Consider the following 23,359-nt stretch of genomic DNA (forward strand, 5'->3'; position numbering starts at 1 on the left):
AAAAAAAAAATTAATCTAACGTGCCTTGCCTTATTTACTTAATATTGCAAAAAAAAAAAAAAAAAAAAAGTAAGACTCATTTTAGGATAATTTTAGGAAAAGGAGTTTTCTGACCTGATGCTTCTCTGCTTCCTCAGAGAACACACAAACCAAAAGCACAAAAAGTCTTACCACTCACCCCCAGATTTAAAAATATCTTCTTTCCCCATTGGTCCTTTTGATCAGGTGCCAACCAGGTTATTTGAGCTTCTTAACCCCTTACAGGTAAGAAGGAATTCTAGGCTACCCTTAGCTATTTGGTTATGACACAGGGCTACCTGACTTAATAAACCAAATTGAGCTATGCAGTATTATTGTGGTCATGTTGGTCACAGGAAGCTTGTCTCTCACCAACAGAAGTTAATCCAATAAAAGACATTACCTCACCCCTCTTATGTGTCAAGGTGAGCTAGGCCATTTGAGGTCTTTCAATACATAATCTAAACAAACCCCGTCTCCTTAAGGCTGTGCCCATGGCCATAGATCTTGAGCTAATATTCAACAGATCATAAGCTGCTCACAGTAAGTGCTTTGCTTGAATTCGACACACTGACCAGAGTCTTGGCAACCTCCTTTTGCTCCTCTGGTAAACAGCTGTTAAAGGAGCTCAATGGTGTTCCATAATACGTAGTTACAAGACATTGCTGCCTGGTAATTGGTGATACAAAAGACCAAGGAGCTGGAATAGGTCTATCAGAAACATCCAGTTTATGCAATTCCCTGTCCCAGTGAATGGAGTGAAACTGCTACCTCTAAGCAAATTTGTATGTTACAGATACTATCATGGATTTTGCCCAAGGGAGTTGGTACATCTCTATTATTGATGATGATGAAGCTGAGACACAAATTTCCTTGGCTAGATTAAGGAGACCTGAATTAATAGGAAAAGCTAATTTATCTTTTCTGCCACCATAAAATAAGGTGTTAGACAACTCTACTGCAGAGATACCAGTCTGAAGTCAAGGTTGCTCGTCATTCTCCCTAAAATTTCCTCTAACTTTCTTTATTCAGTAGAGCAGAAATGGACTTTGACAATTTGAGGACTAAGTACAACTTTGAATTCTGACGGATGTTATTAAATTGCTTATGATTAAATAACTCCATGTCAGCTGAATCTGCCGTTTGTTGTCAGGGCTGTCTCATGCATCTCCCAGATCCAGAACAACAGAGGTTCATTATATCTTGATTGCTCCCATTCAAATGGAAACACATTGATTCCTTGAGGCTTTAGCTATCCTGTTTTCCCAATCAGACCAAGTCTGTCTGAAAGGGCTGAATTTGGAGAACAAAGTCTAAAAGCAGGAAAACAAAGTCAAGCACTGATGGTAAGTCTTAAAGCAGAGCTTAAGAGGCTCAAAAAAACCTCAGACACAGGAAACTTGGGCAGGTGAGAACAGAGGAACATGCCTTTGTAGCATAGGGTCATTACGTGCAGAACCAGCTGAGGAAGAAGCAAACTGGCTGCACAGAAGAGAACTCTATGATTTGGAGGAACCACTTATCAAAATTGGTCTCTTTGGCTAGGAAGTTATCTAATGTGGTCTCCCCGACGGAACAACTGCTGAGCAGAACACTTCTTAAAGGGAGCCTGCACCCATAAGCCTCCCAACCCTGGTCAGCAGACCCAGTCTTGTGAGGCTCACACTAAACAGGCTAACAATAGCTACGTAGACAGCACTTTGAAGTTGCATCTCAGGCTGGAGCTCAGGCTCTGAAGCCCACTCCTCCTCCGTAGGCTTTCGAGTCTAAGCTCCAGCCCAGGCTGTACCATCTGCACAGCTATTTTTTGTCAAGAAAATGTGAGATTAAAAGCTGAAGGTGGTGTAGTTTCAAAGTTTTGTGCCTGAAAAGAATATTTCACGGTGATATGAAGTAGGAAAGTCAGTCATGACTATTTAAAAGCTATATTTGATAAAACAGTACTCCTATTATTTGTAGCAGGGTCATATCTGTGCGTGGGTAAATGAGAAGGTCTTTTGTATCAAGTGTTAAATTAAAATCTCAAAATTAATTACCTGCTGTTAAACTTGGCTCTACGGTTCAATCTTAGTGATGCTAACAAAACCAACAATTAATTAGAGAAATTACTGTTTATATTCACATTTTACCATCTGCAAGGAATTTAAAGAATTACAAAACATTCACACTGTGTTTGAAAGCTACCATACCACCTTGTAACTTCTTTCTTTCCTTACAATACTGCATTACTTGATAAGTTTAGCCATCTTTAGGAGGACTACGCATGAAAAGTATGAATCCTGTTGATTACACCAGATAACAATGGAAGCACACCTTGTACAGCCTTTTAACTTTCTACACTCCTGTAAAAGGTAGGATTCACAGTCAGTAACTTCCTTTCATATTCTTAATTTTCCATGATGGTCTTAATTTTGAGTTGGCTGTGTATGTTAAAAGTTAAATAAAACAATTTTCTAAGCATAAGTAGGGAAAGGTATTAGAATACTCAGATCCCATGGTTAATAGGATTTCACCACGATATTTCATACTCTGCAAGTCTACTTGAACTTCAGTGGTTTACCTACTTCTCAGACAAATTAAGCACAAGATCTAATGCATACTGAGCACCTAGCACTACAACAAGCAGTGTTTTCTGCACATCTCTCAGAACCCACATTTTAATGAATAACTTTGTAACCTGCCAGGTGGGAGAGAGGGTCAAGTTTCTGCTGTAGACTGAGTAAATATTTTAAATCAATGTCAACTTTGATCAAAATGAGTTATTTTTGGATGCCCCAATTTCCTAAAGATGGATACTTGGTGTTCGCTAGTAATAAGGCCCATACACTGGGCACCAAATTATCACTTGGCACTCTTCAAAGTCTTGGGTTCTGGTCACATTTGTGGCAATTGCTACCAGGTTCTTTGTCTTCATAAAAATTATAATATTCCATCCCATAAACAAAAATACTGGAGCGCATCCTTGTGTTCTGTGATGTACACAACAAGACAAACCAAGGACTCAGTTTCCATCCAGAGGGCTATATGGTGCTATCATCTCGGGGACACACGTCTCAGAGAACCATCGTTACTGCACAAGGCGAGTAGCTTCTTCGAGTAGCGTCCCTATGGGTGTTCAACTGTAGGAGACTCCTGAACAGTTCCTATGACTGGAGGCTGGGACTTCGGAGTAGAGTCTAACAGGTGGCACCAAAATTGGCATCTGCAGCTGAATCCCTCAGGATGGCAGAGTGTTCTGCAAAGGTGTTTGCCGATGCCCAAGTAGCTGTTCCGCAGATTTCTGATACAGGGATACCCTTGGAGAAAGTGACGGACGAGGAGACTGACCTTGTAAAATGCAGGCATATTGAAGAAGGGGGTGTTACATTACACAATTTGTAACCATTTAATACAGCCCAGCACTCACTTAGAGAGTCTCTGAGCCGAAATCGTAGTACCTTTTGACCTGTCTGCAACAGAGAGGAAGAGTCTAAGATTTTCTGAAGGCTCTTATCTTGTCCAAATAGAAGGTCAAGGCTCTCCTCATACGAGTGTATTGAGGATGGCTTCCCTATTATCCTGATGAGGTTTGGGATAAAAGGCTGGAAGCTGAATAACCAGATTTATGTGAAACACGGAAGCCATCTTGGGAGCGAACTTCGGATGTGGTCTAAACACAGCAGCCCACACAAGGGGGCATTTACATTTCCTACAGCCGAGGGAGAGGGAGGAGCTGCTTATCCAGCTCTTCCGGAACAGCCCTATCGCCAAAGAAACTTCTTGCTCAGCTCACAGCTAAGGGCTTTAAGCTTCCTCTGGTGACAGTGGAGCAGAGGCAGTTCATTTTCCTGTTTGCACTCTGCTGTGGTAGGAAACTCAGGAAGCAGCAGAAGCCCTCTCTGCCCTTCCTAAATGGTACTCTGCTCCCTCTGCCCTTGAAAAGGCACCCTTTTACCTGCAGTGGGAGCCGGGCTAGGAATTATAGCCACATGCTGCGAAAGAGCTCATCTGCTGGCTCCCTGCCAAACAGCGGATAGCTGTGGCGTGCAGCAGCCTGATTGGTTGGAAACACCTAATCCTGCCATTCGCCAAAGGTTGAGGGGGGGGGGGCCGCACCCACAAGAGTTGATTTGCAGCTGCCACACCTAAGCACCCACTATTTGTTTCCCGTGGGTGCTCCATCCCTGAAGCACCCACGGAGTCGGCACCTACGCTATGCTCACACCACATGGTGGTAAGGAAGAATTGGAGTGGCGTCAACCCACACTGCCTCTTATATCCTTAGTCTGGAGCATAAGGAGAGTTACCACATGTGTGCAGACCAATGGATGCTGCTTTGAAGAATTTCCTGACTTGGGCACATGGCAAGCATGCATACCTACATGTGTGATATGCATAGGGACAATCACTCAAGGAGGAAAACAGTTGTGTACTGAGGTTTTTTTTTTTAAATCAAAGTTGGAAGTGTTGTGATAAGGTAAGGAACTGCAGGAACATAACGGTCAGTCTCATAGTTTGGGCAGTTTTACACGGCCCTGGAAAAATTTTCTTCCTGTGCCACAAAGTCACTTATACCAACTTTTCACATGTTCACTAATTGTGAGCATCTCATTTCTAGGTGCTGACTTGAGACCCTACGTACTGATTTGCAGAAGGTCTCAGCAACCACAACTACAATCTAAGTTAATGGGAGCTCTTATCCGAACATCCAATATGCTATAAAATTTAATCTGACAAACAAAAACAGGACTTATACATCACAAATTGGGCACCCATAGCAAGAGGTAACTTGTGACAATTTTTGCCTTTATCTGTGGCTCAATTCTGTAACAAGAAGTAATATCACATCACCTTATAAGCACATTGTAAAGACAGTTTCATTGATGCTTGTCAAGCACTCAGATTCAATGAGCAGCCCACAGAAAAGCTCATGAGAAGATTCTCTACTCAGAGCAGGGTTTGAATGATATGCAGTAAATAAAGCAGGGGTCACATATTGAACATAAAATGAATATTCAACAGTTGCTCATTCTGCAACTGAAGGAGGCAGGGATCCTGAGGAAAAAATATGTTCATGTAATTGAACACTATCATAATTTATGTACTCAAGCGGCCCAAGTTATGTTCAAAAGGCAGTCTTAATTCATGTTATTTAATTTGTAAGCACCTCACTTTGCAACAATCTTAACATTTTTAATATTTTGTCTAATATCATTTCATGTAAGAAATATGTCTGACATACCAAGGCAACAAGCTTTCTGACAAAGGTAAATGAAGGGCCCTAGTAAACTAAATAGGAGGCTACTTCGTAATACTTATGTCAAGAAGAGGGTTACTCAATACAGACTAAGGTCTTAATTGTGTTTTTTTTTTCCACCTTAACCTACAATACCAAAAAGACAAAAATACCTAGACCTTGCATAGCACATATCAGTAAGTCTCAAAACATTTATAAGTGAGGTCAGTATCATTATCCCCATTTCAGAGATGAGGAAATGGAGGCAGAGAGATAAAGTGACTTTCCCATGGTCACCCAGCAGGCTAGCAGCAGAACCGGTGATCGGGAACCCTTTGTTTTATAAAATCAAATGGTCACAAAGTATTCAGCTACAGGTTCTTAATTTAAGAGTGAAAATACTTGCATTCTTTGTACAAATGTGACTTATTACATAGAAAAACAAGTCCGTTGCCACACTGGATCAGACCCGAGATTTATCTTTTTTAATATCTCATTTCTGACAGTAGCCAGCACTACGTACTTTAGACAAAAATGTAACCACCACACAGAAGTCAGATAATAATCCATCCCCACACATTACATCTTATATCAATCATTAGTACTTACAGATTGGTTGAAACAGTGAGGCATGACAACATTGGATAGTCTTGTTATCCAAGTAATTTTATCTTTTCTATCTTGCTAAATGCTTCTGAATAGGAACCACACTAGAGCCCCTCCCTGGCCTCTCTTCCTGCTCAGTACATACATAATTTTGTCTGCATTTGTTTTTAGTCCAAAGGCATATACTTTGAGACATTCTTTAGAAGTGACTTGTGCTGTGTGGGGGAAAAGGGGATTCAATTGTCATTAGGCTTCCCTGCTGTAGGAGGGAAATGGGACAAACGAGCTCTACTTTTCTCTACACTCATCCCACAAAAAGTTTTTAAAAAATGTATTTATTTATTTATTTTAATCTTTAATACCAAGTCTTCAGTTTTGTTTTAACAAATGTAATTACCACATTACAGGACATACAACTCCGTGACCAACTGGCTTATTATTTTGTCAGGCTGTAAGGCAGTCTTTAGTTAACATCTACCTTAAACACCTGACTCAGTGTTTGGGTGGCCAATTGGAATACCTCTTTATGAGAGGACTTAGCCTCCAATCACTTTAAGAACGGATATACTGGGTCAGACCGAAGGTCCATCTAGCCCAATATCTTGTCTTCCAACAGTGGCCAATGCCAGGTGCCGCAGAGGGAATGATCAAGTGATCCATTCCCTGTCACTCATTCCCAGATTCTGGCAAACAGAGGCTAGGGACGCCATCCCTGCCCATCCTGGCTAATAGCCATTGATGGACCTATCCTCCATGAATTTATCTAGTTCTTTTCTGAACCCTGTTATAGTCTTGGCCTTTACAACACTTCACTTTATCTAGTTGTCCAGACAAATCAAGGTAGACAAGACTTTAGTTTGTCCATGTTTTTGGCATTTAAAAAGCCCAAGATTGTCATTTTGACATGCTGAAGTAATGGATTTTAATTTATTTTTTTTTTAATATGAAGATCCATTCTCTCCTCTTCCCTCATTCTTGACTCCTGCCCTCTCACCACTTAGAGTATTCATTCTTCTTGTCACTACATTTTATTTCTTGAATAGTTTAAGAGGGAATCTGCCAGCTTCCGCTGACAAAGATACATGTATTTGTGATCTGATTTTTGCTAATAATGGTCTTCTAAACATGTGTTCAAATAATTTTAAAAAAAAATGTAGTCAGTGTATATTTTCCTTTGTTTTCCTCCTGTGTGCTCTGCCTCTGCATAAGCTAAGTTATTACTACCTCATCCTTTTTATTCAGTCCAAGTTTAATCTTTACTTGCCTTCTTTTAGTCCTAACTTTTACCATCTCAAGTAGTAAATAAAGAAAAAAAAGAGACCAAATTATGACTCAAGCATCTGAAAAAGCCCCTCAAAAGATGGTCAAAGTACAGTACTTATGGAGAGACAAATGACTATCGAAGATCAGAAATCAGTCAATTTTTGTTATAGCAAAAAGCTATTAGGAGGACATTGCAAGGTTCTTCACTAGGGTCAGTGTTTGGTATACTAACTGTCTGCTAGAGGAAGTTGACACTGAGGTGACAGAGAATGAAATCGAAGAGTGACCTAACTGAAGTAGAAGAACAGGCAACAGCAGTAGATGAACTTATTCGCTGACAAAAGCGCATTCTAGCTTTCATAGATTCATAGATATTTAGGCCAGAAGGGACCATTATGATCATCTAGTCCGACCTCCTGCACAACGCAGGCCACAGAATTTCACCCACCACTCCTAAAAAAGACCTCACACCTATATCTGTGCTATTGAAGTCCTCAAATTGTAGTTTGAAGACCTCAAGGAGCAGAGAATCCTCCAGCAAGTGACCCGTGCCCCATGCTACAGAGGAAGGCGAAAAACCTCCAGGGCCTTCCAATCTGCCCTGGAGGAAAATTCCTTCCCGACCCCAAATATGGCGATCAGCTAAACCCTGAGCATATGGGCAAGATTCATCAGCCAGATACTACAGAAAATTCTTTCCCGGGTAACTTGGATCTTACCCCATCTAAAAACCCATCACAGGCCATTGGGCCTATTTACCATGAATATTTAATTACCAAAACCATGTTATCCCATCATACCATCTCCTCCATAAACTTATCGAGTTTAATCTTAAAGCAAGATAGATCTTTTGCCCCCACTACTTCCCTCGGAAGGCTATTCCAAAACTTCACTCCTCTGATGGTTAGAAACCTTCGTCTAATTTCTAATCTAAATTTCCTAGTGGCCAGTTTATATCCATTTGTTCTTGTGTCCACATTGGTACTGAGTTTAAATAATTCCTCTCCCTCTCTGGTATTTATCCCTCTGATATATTTATAGAGAGCAATCATATCTCCCCTTTCAATGAGTCTTACCCTGTTCTATACTAAAAAAGTTCAATTCATTTCAATTAAGAGTCATTGTCATAGGCTCAATCAAGACCTGCTAACATGCAGCCTCAGTCTAAAAAGCTCAAGTGTTAGGATGCAAAAGAATATCGAACATACGATCATATGTACATAACTAATTCCTGGTTACCTTCCAAGGCAGGAGGTAGCAGAAATCAAAGAGATTCAGAAATTGTTATGAAAATTAAAGGCATGAAAATGCTTCCATATTAACAGGGTTTGTTAAGATGGGAACATTTTATCTTTGAGGGGGGAGGGAGATAGGATAAACATATGAAATATTTAACAGTGTACAAGGTATGCCAGGCACACTTAATTCTATTACACTTGTATTTTGAGAGGGTGGACTTTCATTGTGTTTATCGGCAGTTCATTTAAATCTGGTACAAAAACTTTTTCACACAATCGCTTGTGCAACTCATTGTCCCAAGGCACTAAGGCAAGTGGTTTCTTAGCAAAAACCAGCCATTAATATTTATATGCTAACTAGAATCACTGGAGTTTCAATAGCAAGATTGACCTCAAATCAACTGAGATTTAATAAAATGTTGTAACTGAGCATCAACAGGGCTCTATACTTTTGTTCCTCCATGTATATACTGGCCTCTAATGGGAATTACAAAGCAGCTTACCCTTCATGGTCAGTTTACTCCATGACTGGCTACTTCAGGCTCTCTCCGATCTTTCTGAAAAGAAGCTTGTACAGAGCCAGACTCTAGGCTAGCAGCTACAATACTGTAGATGGGGCATACCCTTCAAGTTCACCGTCACTTGCTAAGTAGCCATGAGGCTGACACTTGATGGAAGGAACACATCTATGTTGAAACACCCAGTGGACATCCCAATCCTATTCTTACCCCAACATATCAGAACTCAACACCTTCCTGTGATTTTCCATGAAACAGTGTCAGATTTTCATTTCTGCTTCATGTTTTCACTTATTTTCCCTTTCTATAGGTATGTTTTGTTTTTGTTTTTCTAAAGGCCAAATTTATTCACTCCTACAGTTGATCAAATACAACTCGAGGTCTGGCTCTGCATTTTTATTCACTGTCACAGAACCCAGCCCCATATCTTATTTACTCTGGTGTTTTGCTCACTTGGATTTGTTCAGCTACATTTAAATTCTGTAAAGCAACCACCAGTCATATTTTACCTCCCAGAACTTACTCCGCTGTCATCAGAAAGGAAATATTAGGGCTTTACATCTCTTTGAAATAGTCATGTCTCAGAGGGTTAAGCACCCATACTCCCTTGATCAAGGAAGAATGCAGCCTGTTGATCGAAGGGGAAACACGTCTGGTTAAGCAATTATAAACCCCCATTTCTTCTATCCCCTCAAAGCAACATCAGCTGAGAACCACCAGAAAAAGAATCCTGGACCTAAGACATTTTTATTCTTGAAGGCATGCGAGAGCTCACTTAGACTGAGAGTGCTGCTTATTGCCACCCAGTGAGCTCCCCAGGACTACTTCACTGCTACATCGCTAATTCCTCCAACATCATTATCCTCAGATGGGAGGGGTGCAAATTCCAGTGTGTATTCGCACTTACCTAAGGCTATCCATCTTAGGCTACAGTAGTAGCCATGTTCACCTCCTAAGTACTTTCTACTACCCTTCTACTAACGCATCATCTTTCACTTGCCAGCTGGGATGAGACTACTGTGTCAGAGGAGTGGGGGGAGAAAAGAAAGCTCTATGGGAAAGCATCTCAGAAGCAGCTGAACCCAATTATTTTTCCCCCTAAGACCAAGACTCAAATACTACAATTTCTATAGAGCCTCCAGAATTAACCTACAGAGCAAGGAGTTCCTCCTCTCCCCAGTAACAGCTACTGCAAAACCATTCATCTAAAGCATGCCCATTTTGCAAATTCAATTTATTCAATTTAAGGGAACGAACTCCGATTTTCATGGAATTCTTTGGAAGGTTCCAGACCTAGAGAGTAAAGAACAGGCACTGTGTACTTAGTACCCACTAAGACAGACTCTCTCCTTGTTCCTAGTACCATGAGGTATTTGAACTCATAGGAAGTAACATTAACCACCATCTTTGATTAATGCCACTGTATAATCCCTGATGCCATTCTATCACATTAGAGTTACTGTAGAGTTACTGCCTGGCAGATTAAATTTCTGCCTCACTTTCTGCTATTGATTTAGGATCTCTCACACCTTCTTCCACACCAAGCTAAAAAAAAGTCTTTCAGCAACATTACAGTTCTAGGAAAATCATTGGCTTCACACTTTGGCTTTAAGATATAGCCATCTTCTGGCATTCAAGAATTTCGCCCCAATTTCTTTACTTGGGTGATCAAATCCCTTAACTAATGATGACCGTTAACCCATTTGAGGAATTCTAAGCCTGTTGGCTCCCTTTGTTCAGGCTATGGAAATGCAGTTTTTTAACCAGCTGAGGACAGCTGTTTCTGCAGCACCAAGCACCTCAGCCCAAACTATGTACTTTTTGTTGCAGACACATCCCTTATTACATCCAGCTGTTATCCAGAATCAACTCTCAGCTTTGCAGGACCAGGTGTCATAGTTTCAACTCTAGTGAGTTTAAAGTTTGACTTCAATCGTTTAAAAAAAGCCTTAGACTCCTATTTGAGAACTCTCAGCCACACATCCTTGAAACAAGATCACTAAAAACCATCACCTTACCTCTAAATTTGGCAGAAGTCTTACCTCTTGCAGAGATGCCAACCTTGTGCTGAGACTTTTAGGGATGTTTATGAAACCAATTAGGGAGGTTGTTTGGACTCACAGCAAGTGTCATGTCCCCATCCTGCCCTCCTTCCGGAAAAACTCTTCCCAATACTCCTCTCTCTCCCCTCCCCCCCCAAAGAAACCACAATCTTCCTTCCTTGTCTACATCTGGTGGGCCTGGGCCAACTGGGACCCCCCTCATTGCATCCTTCACCCCCAAAAGAGGAAGGTGGAGGACTGGCCCTAGGAAAGCTACCCACATATGCGCACAGGGCACTTAATTACCTTGACCAGTGCCAGGCCTTGATCTCTTTCCCAGGATACCTCCTCCCTCCCCTCCAACTACTTCTCCATTATACTTCCATTATGGTAGGGTACTGACTTCTCAACCCCCTTCTCAATAGAGGCCATTGGCTTCCCACAGCCCCCATTGGCCTGCAGCGGCAAATCGCGGCCAGTGGGAGTCGCAATCGGCCAAAATTGCGGACGTGGCAGGTAAACAAACTGGCCCGGCCCGCCAGGGGCTTTCCCTGAACAAGCGGCATCCCAAGTTTGGGAAACACTGATTATATTTAGCAGCTGTATAAGTTTTATAAGTTTTACACTCACAGGTAGTGAAATTTGTTGTTTTTTAAACCATCCATTGTAAATTCCAATTGCCAGAGTCTTCATTCTGGCATACTTTTTCCTCCATTTTTAGTCCAGCAGTCTCAGCTGCCTTCTTAACTTGTTTTAATTTTAATTTCTGATGTCTATCCCAGAGAAGCTTCCACTCCCTCCAAGATTAGTAGGAAATTTTTCTCTCCGATGTAGTATTTCTAGAGTTATTCTCATGCCATCTCTGAGAAAGCTAGAGGAATAGCTTCCCCGTGGCATGACTTTTTTCAGCTTGGCACCATCACATTAAACTAAAATGTGCCCGATTGTGCTAATTACATTTAGTGTAATTATCCTGTTGCATCATTTAACTCCAAAAAATTATCTTCAATGGCAAAAGTATACATTCCCACCTTGCCTCTTGTAGTCTACAAGGTACATCACCTTCCCCCCAGCCTACCTTCACAGTCACCATGGGACATACTACTGTCAGCAAAAATCAAGTGCTCGGCTTTATAATTCTTCTCCATCATTTGTTCACTTTGGTAACCAGCAGAATTTAGCCTTAGCTCTGTGCTGAGGGCCACAGCACAGCTCCTTCTTGCAAGAGGGTCTGTACTCGTTCTCCTATTACCATCAAATACTAACACAGTTTTTATTGAAGCTCATCAGGTTGGCCACACTGATCCCATGAAGGAACAGGATCTAGCACAAATATTTGGCCATGCAATTGTCCCAGCCCTTTGACTGCAGCTCTAGACTACTCCAATTTAGGGCTCATCTCCTTCGGTTTCTCTTCAGCAATCAGTCACTTCTGAACCTTAACCAGTTTTTAATTTAACACTGTATTTAAGTAATATACATTTAATTTAACACTATATATAACAAATTCAGTGTAAGACTGATTCTGGGGCTGAAGATCTCATCTTCTTCCACCTGCTATTGAGAAGGGGTTGAGAAGTCAATAACCTACCATAATCAGGGAATACCAGGGTTGGAAGGGGCCTCAGGAGGTCATCTAGTCCAACCCCCCTGCTCAAAGCAGGGCCAATCTCTAATTTTTGCTGCAGATCCCTAAATGGCCCCCTCAAGGATTGAACTCACAGCCCTGGGTTTTGCAGGTCAATGCTCAAACCACTGAGCTATCCCTCCCCCCAAAAAGTTTTTCCCCCCAGATGAGACTCGAACCCACAATCCCTGGCTTAACATCCATCTGACATGGAAGGAAGGTAGAGAACCCAAGCAAAGTAAATCATACCCATCTCCTGAATTCCTTTGTTTCCAAAGAGAGTCCCCCCACCCGCCAGCTTCTTGAACATTTTCCTGTACAAACTTCCACTGGCTGCGTAGACTTCATCTGTTTTGTATTCTTTACCATACCTGCCATGTATCAAGGGAGGAAGTGTTTTATTGTTTGTTTTTCCACCTAAGTTCTTTCACTACTAGTTGCACTATAGCGCCACTGCTTTCTTGAAGGTGACTTACACTTTCAGAAGCTCAGATTGCTACACCAGTTGGATCACTATTACAACATCATCAAGTATTATTTTCCTTTTATTCTTTGTTTTTTTATTTTAAAGACTGCCTATTGAATTCACTTGTTCACTGATTCTGTGACAATAGTTTATTCATACATTTAAAAACTTCCATCCTTTCTCTAGGTTGTTCACTTTGAGTAAAAACACATCCATGCAGGTATTACATTCTTCTGTGTAACAAACTCCATTTTCAATTTCTAGTCAATAACGCAACGGTTCTTATCTACTTCCGAGAAACTTATCAATATTTTTTACTTAACTCACCACTGTTTGAGTTAGTGAGATGACCTGTAAATTTTTCTGTTCTATTTGCTTATCTGGTCAAGCCATTAAGGCCTCAGGCCATTAGGGAAGAGTCAATGCAGCTTTTGAAAAGGGAAGTCAGACCTCACCAATCTATTAGATTTCTTTGAGGGTGTCAACAAGCATGTGGAGAAGGGTGGTCCAGTTAATATAGTGTATCTGGAATTTCAGAAAGATTCTGACAAGGTCCCTCACCAAAGGCTCTTAAGTAACTAAATAGTCATGGGATAACAGGGAAGGTCCTCTCATAGATCAGTAACCGGTTAAAAGACAAAAAACAAATGGTAGGAATAAATGGTCAGTTTTCACAATAGAAAGGAGGTAAATACAGGGATCTGTGCTAATCGACATTCATTAATTATCTAAAAAATGGAGTGAACAGCGAGGTGGCAAAGTGCGTAGATGATACAGAATTACTCAAGACAGTAAAGTCCAAAGCTGACTGCAAAGAGTTACAGGGGGATCTAACTAAACTGGGTGCCTGAACAAAATGGCAGATGAAATTCAACACTGGTAAGTACACAGTAATGCACAGTGGAAAAAATAATCCCAACTACATATATAGGATGGGTCCTGAATTATCTGCTACTACTCAGAAAGATCTTTGAGTCATCGCAGAGAGTACTCTGAAAACTTCAGCTCACTGAGCAGCAGCAATCAAAAAGGCTAACAGAACTATTAGGAAAGAGACCAAAAATATCCTGCCACAATACAAAACCATGGTACACCCAAACCTTGAATACTGTGTCTAGTTCTAGCTGTCCCATGTCAAGAAGGATATAGTGGAACTGGACAAGGTTCGGAGAAGGGCAACAATGATTTTCAAGGTTGTGGAACAGCTTCCAGACAAGGAAAGTCTAAAAAGATTAGGGCTCTTCATCTTAGAAGAAAGGCCACCAAGCGGGAGGAGGCATATGATAAAGTTCTGTAAAATCATCAGTGGTGTGGAAAAAGTGAATAGAGAAGAGTCATTTACCCTTTCCCAAAATACAAAACCAGAGGTTATTTGATGACATTAATGGACAGCAGATTTAACCTAACACACAATTTGCCTGCGGAACTCAATGCCACAGGATGTTGGAGGTGAGAAGTATAACTGGGTTCAAAGGAGAATTCATCAATGGCTGTTAGCCAAGATGGTCAGGGATGCAATCCCATGCTCAGAGTGACCCTAACCTCTATCAGAAGCCAGAAGGGGAAAACAGAAGATCACTCCAACTACCCGGTTCTTTACACTCCCCTGAGCTCTGGTACCAGCCACTGTTGGAGACAGGATACTGGGCTAGATGAACCACTGATTTGACCCAGTGTGGCAGTTCTTATGTTCTAAATGTAGTTTCTTGTAGAGGAGTCAACTTGGGCATTTTCTTTTCCTTAGATTTCTGCCAATTCACAGACAGTCAAGTTTCTGACACCATCTTATTTATTTCTTACCAGGTTTAGGGCACATTAACTCACATCTGCCGACAGCAGTGTTTTTACCTGATGTTCTAACTTACCTGGTGGCGACTGGACAGACTGACAATATCCTGAACAAATTTTATTAATTAAGCCTATCTTAATTGCATTCAATAAAGTTTTATTGAATTAAGATTAATACTTTTGGGGTACATTGTATTAAAAATGCAATTGATATGCACTGATGCTGCAGACATACCTTCTTTAGTAGGGAGGGGGGATACTAATATTCTTCCTCCATTATCAACACTTTGAAGACACTGTTCTAGAAAGATACGCATGTACTAGTTCAAGCTGGATTCTCTAAGGACCAGCATGACCCCCGGTACATAAAAGCCCCAATCCTTAGCACAGGGTTGGAAGGACGGGGTGCTTGTTCTGAGCTCAAGCTGTAATGAACTTGTGGAATCCTCCTTTGGTGTGGATTTGAAAGTCCTGTCTTGCCAAATCCATGTTAGGTTTAAATCTGGTAAGCTTATTAACATGCATGTAGGTTCATTTTTTGTCACACGTTTTCTCTGTTAAGCTTTTTATTTTAAGACTAAAGTAGGCTTGCATAGGAAACACTGTGTGGTACCTTCCAACTGTAGCAATTACACTTATTGGCTATCTCTAAAGAGAAAGCAAGCAGGTGGCCATTAACGACCAGTCTGTGCTGGGAAATACACAATGAAGGCAAGAAACAGTGTTGCCTGAAAATATCCTAGTTAGGAGGAAGAGGGATACATCTCTCCATCCAAGAGGGGCAACAGCTGCAGAACTGGAAGCCTGAGAGTGGATGCCAGTGCTGGGCCATTAAAGGGAAATACAGGTGCAGCTGCCCTGAACTGTGACAGTGGCGACTATCAGAGACAGGAAACCTGACTAGATGAGCCTTGGCTGTGATCCAGTATTTGAATTAACATGTTCCTATGTCAATATATCTCAGCAGTAGCCATCATCTTATTCATGGTTGGAAGTTATCCCTCATGTTTCTCTACTTCCTTTCAGGCCCTCTACACAACTCCATCTGCTTTTTCTGTTAGCAGTAACAAACAGGTAGACCTAGTCACACTCTCCTTCTTAGATTACCTGTCAAACTATTTTAGCAATAATAGAAAGAGCCAGGAGGTTCTGAAATACCCGAATTTAGAAAACTGATTTAATCTAACACTAGAGTTTGCCTTAGTCTACTGGCTTCAGTTTTACTAGCTTTTCAATGGAAATCAAGTAATGTCAAACTCTGTATCATAAATATAAAGGGAAGGGTAAACACCTTTAAAATCCCTCCTGGCCAGAGGAAAAACCCTTTCACCTGTAAAGCGTTAAGAAACTAGGATAACCTCGCTGGCATCTGACCAAAATGACCAATGAAGAGACAAGACACTTTCAAAAGCTGGGGGGGGGGGGGGGGGGACAAAGCCTCTCTGTCTGCGTGATGCTTTTGCCAGGGACAGAACAGGAATGGAGTCTTAGAACTTAGTAAGTAATCTAGCTAGATATGCGTTAGATTCTGATTTCTTTAAATGGCTGAGAAAATAAGCTGTGCTGAATGGAATGGATATTCCTGTTTTTGTGTCTTTTTGTAACTTAAGGTTTTGCCTAGAGGGATTCTCTATGTTTTGAATCTAATTACCCTGTAAGGTATTCACCATCCTGATTTTACAGAGGTGATTCTTTTTACTTTTTCTTCTATTAAAATTTTTCTTTTAAGAAACTGAATGCTTTTTCATTGTTCTTAAGATCCAAGGGTTTGGGTCTGTGGTCACCTGTGCAAATTAGTGAGGATTTTTATCAAGCCTTCCCCAGAAAAAAGGGGGTAAGATTTGGGAGGATTTTTGGGGGTTCCCAGACTCGTTCCCAGTAACCGGTGTTAGATGTTTGGTGGTGGCAGCGGAAGTCCAAGGGCAAAAAGGTAAAATAGTTTGTACCTTGGGGAAGTTTTAACCTAAGCTGGTAAAAGTAAGCTAAGGAGGTTTTCATGCCGGTCCCCACATCTGTACCCTAGAGTTCAGAGTGGGGAAGGAAGCTTGACACTCTGTATGACCAGTCTGCTGATAATTTTGGTAGACAAAAAACACAACAGAAGTTTATGAACACACTGTAGCCTCTTCCTCCCATTTCCTTGTTCTTCCCCACACACTTGCACTTCAATTTCAACAATCCAACCTATTTAACCATTCTTCTTTTTAAAAGTTTCACTATACTCTCAAGTTGATATGCCAATCTTTCCTTTAAGGAATATAAATCTTTTCACCACCAACTTAAACTCAACCCCCGCTCGGAGATATTTCTTGTCAAGCTTCAGTAAAAAGCAAAAAAGATTTTAAACTACTGTTTCAAGAAGAAAGCTTTTTTAAAAAAACAAACAAACCAGACATACAATATTTCCTTGGGGCTATCTTGCATTTAAAACGGCATACTTTATTATATTGTTTCCATTCACCACACTTTTGTTTATGTAGCTCTCTGCTTCAATTTGCAGTTTTACACACCACAGATCTAAGAAGAGAAAGAAAGTAAGGAAGCAGTCATTAGTTTACACTTATGAGTAGAACTGCTTTACGACATGGGCAGTACAGCGGCACAAGTACAGCTGTAGTACCTGTAGTGTAGATGTGCCTTCAGAACTTCACTACAGCACCACGACAGACATTAACGGTAAGCAATGCAACAGCGTTGGGTGTTCAGGCAAGTTATGGATCAATAAGCATCAATAACGGAGGTTCTACTGTATAGCTGGAAAAGCAGCATTAAATAAAAACCAAAGGTGCTGCTAGTCTTTTTTTCCCACATACATCCTCTTCCCAGGAGGGTTAGTATTCTGCTTGACAGAAGGTCAATGACAGAAGGTCCATACCCCTTGATCATAATGTTCTCTTCCATAAGGGCTCAGAACTTTTAAGGCTCTCTCTGGTTACATACCAGAAAGTTTCACTTTTCACTATAGCAGTGTATATCACATGGTATTTTTCTTTATTATTTCCCATTATTGCTAGGACTGGTGAAATAATGCACTGGTGGTAACAATGTGAGACCCAGGGCATGTTTACAGTACAAATTTAAGCTGACCTACCTTAGGTCAACTTACAGCCACTGTAATAATTACTGTGGTGGTTCATCTCCTCACTACCCTCCTTCTGTCGGTGGTGCACTTCCATCAACTTAAGAGGAGCAGTGGGGGGGTCAGACTGCCCTGGGGCCCCCAACCTGCCCTGGGGTCAGAACCCACACCTGGCTTTCTTGTCAATTTCATGGCTCCCTAGAGGAGCCATGAAATTGACAAGAAAAACAGCCAACAGCAAATGTTAATAACCCACAGTGTCTACATGGACACTGCGTCCCCCTAACTACACTGACATAAGCCTTACTCCTCTCATGGAGCTGAAGTTATGATGTGGTGTAGTGCAGCACTTACATTGGCAGGAGCAAGGCTGTTGTATAGATACACGTAATTAGGTTGATGTAAGCTGCTTTACATAGACTTAACTCTGTAGTGTAGAGCAGGTCCCAGAGTAGACCTGGGCTCTGACTGTGACACCAACATGCCCAAACAAGCTCTGGCAGAAAGACTATATCTGTGTCTGACCATTTTCTCAATGTTAGAGCAAAGAGGGTCATATGTGGTTTCTACCAAAAGAAAAGAACTAGTTGATTGTCTTTGTTCTTGTAAGATGTTAGTACATGAAGTATGGTGTTCCAAATCCACTGGGAGTGAAACTTATCACCTGAGAAGGGGAAGTCACAGGGTTGACCCAATCCACAGAGGAACAACGGACCTCAAACAAAGAAGAGAGTTTTGTTTATGGTCTAAAAAAAAAGATGAAACCTTGAGCATACTCCAAGACCAGCAAACCTAGGAGAGTTCTCAGAAATCAGGACCCCTTGGGGCAAGAAACAATGATATGTGACTGTAAGAAATGAAGGGGCACAAGTGATGATCTATTACAGGAGAAGGAACTCTGCCTGCATGACCCTCACAAGAACTGAATCCCAGATTTTGGAAATGGACAAGTACTTCAAGGAATGACCTGTGAGTGAGAGATACTAACAAGTTACCTTATAAGACAGGAAAATAAATATAAGCTATAGATTGTACGTTGTATTTCCATTTACCTACAACCTTATGTTTCCAAATACTTGCTTTTACGCAAATCTTTCTCTCTGATAAACTTCAGTCTGTTTTTACTATAAATCTGTCTAAGCTCCTTGTGCTGAGGAAAGCATGAACCGAGGTGTACCGCTTTCTCTGAGGCAGCAAACCTGGACACCTGCAGTGCACACTGAAAGCAAAGGAGTGGGCACTCAAGTGTACCAAAGTGAGGGATGTATATTGCTAACCTGCACTGGGAAAAAGCGAGGGCCGTGAAGCCTAAGGTTAGCTATAACAGGAAAGGTTTACTCTGGTGGGCACAAATACGTTTCTCTCATGCCCAGGAAGTGTCACTCTCGTACCCGGCAGCATTAAAGCATCGTGGTGGTAGCAGCAGAGGAAGAGATAAGAAATCATGCAAGTGGGCAATTTTAGCCAAAGATTTAGTACAGACAGTTTAAGAACTGTTTGTTGAGAGAAAGCAAAATGCTGTTGAAAAATCACTAAATATTTTCCTTGTGCTTCAGGCTTCTACCTACATCTATACAAGACACCTACACAATACTGTAGAAGTTTTTGATCAGGCTGAAAACATTGCACTACATAAAGCAGGCATTCCAACTTTTTGACAAGCCTTGTGTTGTTTAAGTGTAATGAAACGGATAATGGAATTCAATGTAGTTTACATAGATCAAAAGTCTTCCAGAAACAACAGAGATTTTAGCCATCCAGTTTATCAAGGCTAGGAAAGCATGCCTTTTACCACTTGCAATATGGTTATTAGGTAACTATAACCCAAGAAATGTATTACAGTACTAGGCTTGATAATTAAAAGTTTGACCACCAGTTTACCACTGATTCAGTCTGCTACTGTCTAATTGCACTTGTGTAAGATGTGGGGATATTGATAAATGACCAGTGCCAAGTAGTTTCCTCTTTAGAAGCCACAGAACCTTCTGACATACAGCAATAGAGACACCAGTTCTTGAACTGCTTCCCCAAAAAACAACTTATTTTATTCATGAGACACCCAGGAAAAACATACAAGAGCTCCATAGGTCTTGTATTCCTTTTACTCTAACATACGTTACAGATTTGCAATATTTAGAGCTGCCCCTCAGGGCTCTAAATGGAGCCGATTAACACCAAACCCAGTTTGATTCAACTCATCAGTTTCAGGGAAACACTTCTACAAGATTTACAGCAGAGACACGACCTAGCTGAAGTAGCATCTTTTAGGTGGGAAGGATAGCTCAGTGGTTTGAGCATTGGCCTGCTAAACCCAGGGTTGTGAGTTCAATCCTTGAGGGGGCCATTTAGGGGATCTGGGGCAAAAACTGGGGATTGGTCCTGCTTTGAGCAGGGGGTTGAGCATCTCCTGAGGTTCCTTCCAGCCCTGATATTGTATGATTGAACTTTTGTGACATTTTCTGTAGTGAGAGAGACTTTCCAACTACGTGCTATTGGCAGCATTAGCATTCCACTCTGGGCTCCACAAAAGACACTGCCACACCCACCTTGTCTCTTATAACCGTGTTGGTCCCTACTGTGTTTGCAACCCCTCCTCACTACAGTACAGGTATGGTGCATGAGATCCCAACTGATTTTTATTCTTTTGTCTCAGTCTAGAGAAAAGAAGTTGTTGGCATATAGCTCAGCATGAAGTTTTATATTTTAATCAATATCTTTTAACGAATAATAAGTAAAATATGGTTGTCTTGAGAGTCCCTTCAGCCAAGTATAAAACATGGTAACTATGTGTGATTATCAGGCAATTTTCTAGTTAAGAAAAACATGTCTGTAAACGTACACAAAAGTGGTAACTGTAGTTCTGACATCTAATTTTCAAATCTATTTGTTCAGTGTAATAATTACAGTAGATCAGCTGAATTTTAGTTGTCTAACAACTTCCAACCCAAAGGTCAGAAAAAGAAAGACAGTCCACAAAGATTTGATGCTGTACTCTGGAAGTGATTTCTGCATGCCACACACCAAATGAAAGCTCTGCTTAACCACTTGCAACTCCACTAATTCTGTAGCACTTCTAGATCATACAGTACTTCATATATGTGCCAGCAAGACCATATATCACCTGGACTTAACTCAGTTACCTAATTCTGCACAACCCAAGCTGTTAAATCAAATGCTGCACATTTAACTTTTGCACCAAACTCAAAAAATAACCGTCTCCTGGACAGATGAAATTAAGCCCGTTAGCCATTCACACACTATCATCTCCCAATTCAAAGCAAAACAAAGCTGTGCTCACGATCAGCGTGACTGAGCCCAAGAAAACCTCATCTTGCAAAGAACAGAAAGCAGTAAAGTACGGTGGACGATTATCCAGAGCTCTGAGTCTGAGCGCGTCCACGTTCTCTGCGATTCCAATTGTTATTACCCCACCCTTGTGAAGCACACTTTGTGATAGTCTGCCCCCTCAGGCAATGATGCAGCAGTTCGCACTTCCAGCAGCAGCGCTCTCCTTCCCTCCCTGCAAGGGCATCTCGCTGAATACAAAAACGCTGCCGCAACGCACTCTCGCGGCACACTGCTCCCAGGCGCTGTATGAAACCCACCTCCAAGAGGGTGCACAGCGAGCGATAAGAAGCAGCCGAGGCCTCGTTAGGTACTTGGTACTGCGCTGGAAAGTGACATTAATTGCTGCTGCGTTCATTTCTTTTTTGTAACGAACATCAAGTCCACTTTCCTCCTGTATCCCCGCATAACGCCTAATGCGAGCAGGCTGTACCCCCTTTCTTTTTCAAGAAGACATTGAGTAGTTTCAACCATACTGCCGACCCAGCTACCCTCCGCAAGAGCAGAGTTGCGGGGGGGAGTGTAAATCTTCCCCACAGGGCCACATCAAACTACAGGTGGGGCCCCGTGCTTTAAGTCCCCACTCACAGGATCAGCCTCAGCAGGCGTGAAGGGGACGTGCGACCGCTTCGGAGGGGGCAAAACACGCTTTCCCGGCAGGGAGGGAGTCTGAACAAGTACACCCCGCAAAGCCACTACCCCTGCTAGCACACGCGGGGGAGCGTTCAAGCGACAGCATCACAAGCCAAGGAACATTTCTACCCCTCTAAGAGACACCGCCGCACACGTGCGGAAAACCCACCCCCTGGGCTCCCGCAACACGCCCGGCTGCGTGCGCTGCACCGCTAGCTCCTATGTCTCCAGCCGAGGGGCGAGAGGATCATCAACAGTCCCCCGGGCAGACCCCAAGCTGGTCGGTATCAACTCTCGCCGTATCGGGGGCGGGGCGGGGGAGCGCGGGGAGAGGAAGGACCCTAGACCCACAAATAGCGCCCAGCCCCCGGGCAGTGATTTATAGACCCACGTGCTGAGAGCTGGGCGGCTGCAGTTACGCCGCTTTACGCGGAGTCAACGCGGCTCCAGCCACCAGCTGTTCCGAACCGGAGTCTCCGTTTTTGGAAGAGGGGGAGGTTTGCTGGAGCCTCCCTCGCCAGCTGGCGCCGGGCCAGGCTCCAGCCCCAGGGAAGACACCCCGGCTGCGCCCCGCCCGCAGTAACGGTCCCGCCGCCGCGACAAGTGGAATCTAAACACACCCCGCGCCCAGCAACCGCGCCCCGGCCGCGGCGACCCCGGGAGCGGGAGCAGCGGGAGCAGCGGGCCGGGCACCCCCCCTCCCCGCACCCTCCTGAGCACACGGGGGGCTCTCACCAGGCGGGCTCTTCCCGTCACACACACACACACACCCCCGCCGGGAGCCAGCCTCCCCCCACCCCCCGATTCACCCGCAGCCGCCCCGCTCCCTCTGGGGTCCGTCCCCCGCCCCGGCTCGCGCCCCGCCCCGCGGCCGCAAAAACTTTCGCCGAACTCCGGCAACCGCCCCGGCCCCGCCCGCAGCCCGGCCCCGCCCGAGGGAAAGTTTCACTTACCGCAGCAGAGGAGCAGCCCCAGCCCCAGCAGCCCCGGGCCGGGCAGCGCCGGGGGCCGCCGGGGAGGGGAGGAGGCAGCGTCCGCGGTGGCGGCAGCGGGAAGTTCCCCGCTGGCGGGAGGAGCCGGCGGGGGAGCGGCCGCCGGGGTCCCCGCCATGCTCCGGACTCGGCTCCCAGCCGCCGCCGCTACGATCCCAGCCCAGCCTGCCCCGACCAGCCGCCGCCGCCTCCCCGCGCCGGGTCTGTGTGTCACTGAGCGGGGAGGCGCAGCGCCCTCCTCGGAACGGGCCGCACCACCCCGCTGGGGGGGGGGGGAGCTGCTCGCTCCTACCCCCTCTTTCTTCCCGGGACAAACCGTCTCGCTTCCCCCCCCCCCCCCCGTCCCTCCAATGCGCCCGCCTACACCAGGGGCGGCGCAGCCCCTACCGGCCAAAGGACTCACCCCGGGAGCTGGGGGTGTCACGGTGCCCTCCCCCCCCCGGGGGCTTATTGGTATGTCCCATCCCGCCCCTCCCCTCTCCTCCCCCTCCCCACTTTCCGCCGCCGGAGGAGGGTTGGGGGAAATCAG

General features: G+C 43.5%; 1 protein-coding gene across 2 annotated transcripts in view; it reads right to left on the reverse strand.

The window, feature by feature from the left end:
• NECTIN3 (nectin cell adhesion molecule 3) overlaps window positions 1-23,159 on the reverse strand; it is a 119,483-nt gene extending 96,324 nt beyond the window's left edge. The window contains exon 1 of one of the 2 annotated variants that reach the window (XM_073306147.2): window positions 22,792-23,159. In XM_073306147.2, coding sequence (XP_073162248.1) covers window positions 22,792-22,948 — 157 coding nt within the window. In that variant the 5' untranslated portion in view covers window positions 22,949-23,159. The remainder of the gene's footprint in view (window positions 1-22,791) is intronic. The other variant, XM_073306137.1, reaches the window with a different exon arrangement.
• Window positions 23,160-23,359: the final 200 nt, after the last annotated feature.

This window comes from Lepidochelys kempii, chromosome 1, assembly GCF_965140285.1.
Source record: "Lepidochelys kempii isolate rLepKem1 chromosome 1, rLepKem1.hap1, whole genome shotgun sequence".
Taxonomy (NCBI): domain Eukaryota; kingdom Metazoa; phylum Chordata; order Testudines; family Cheloniidae; genus Lepidochelys; species Lepidochelys kempii.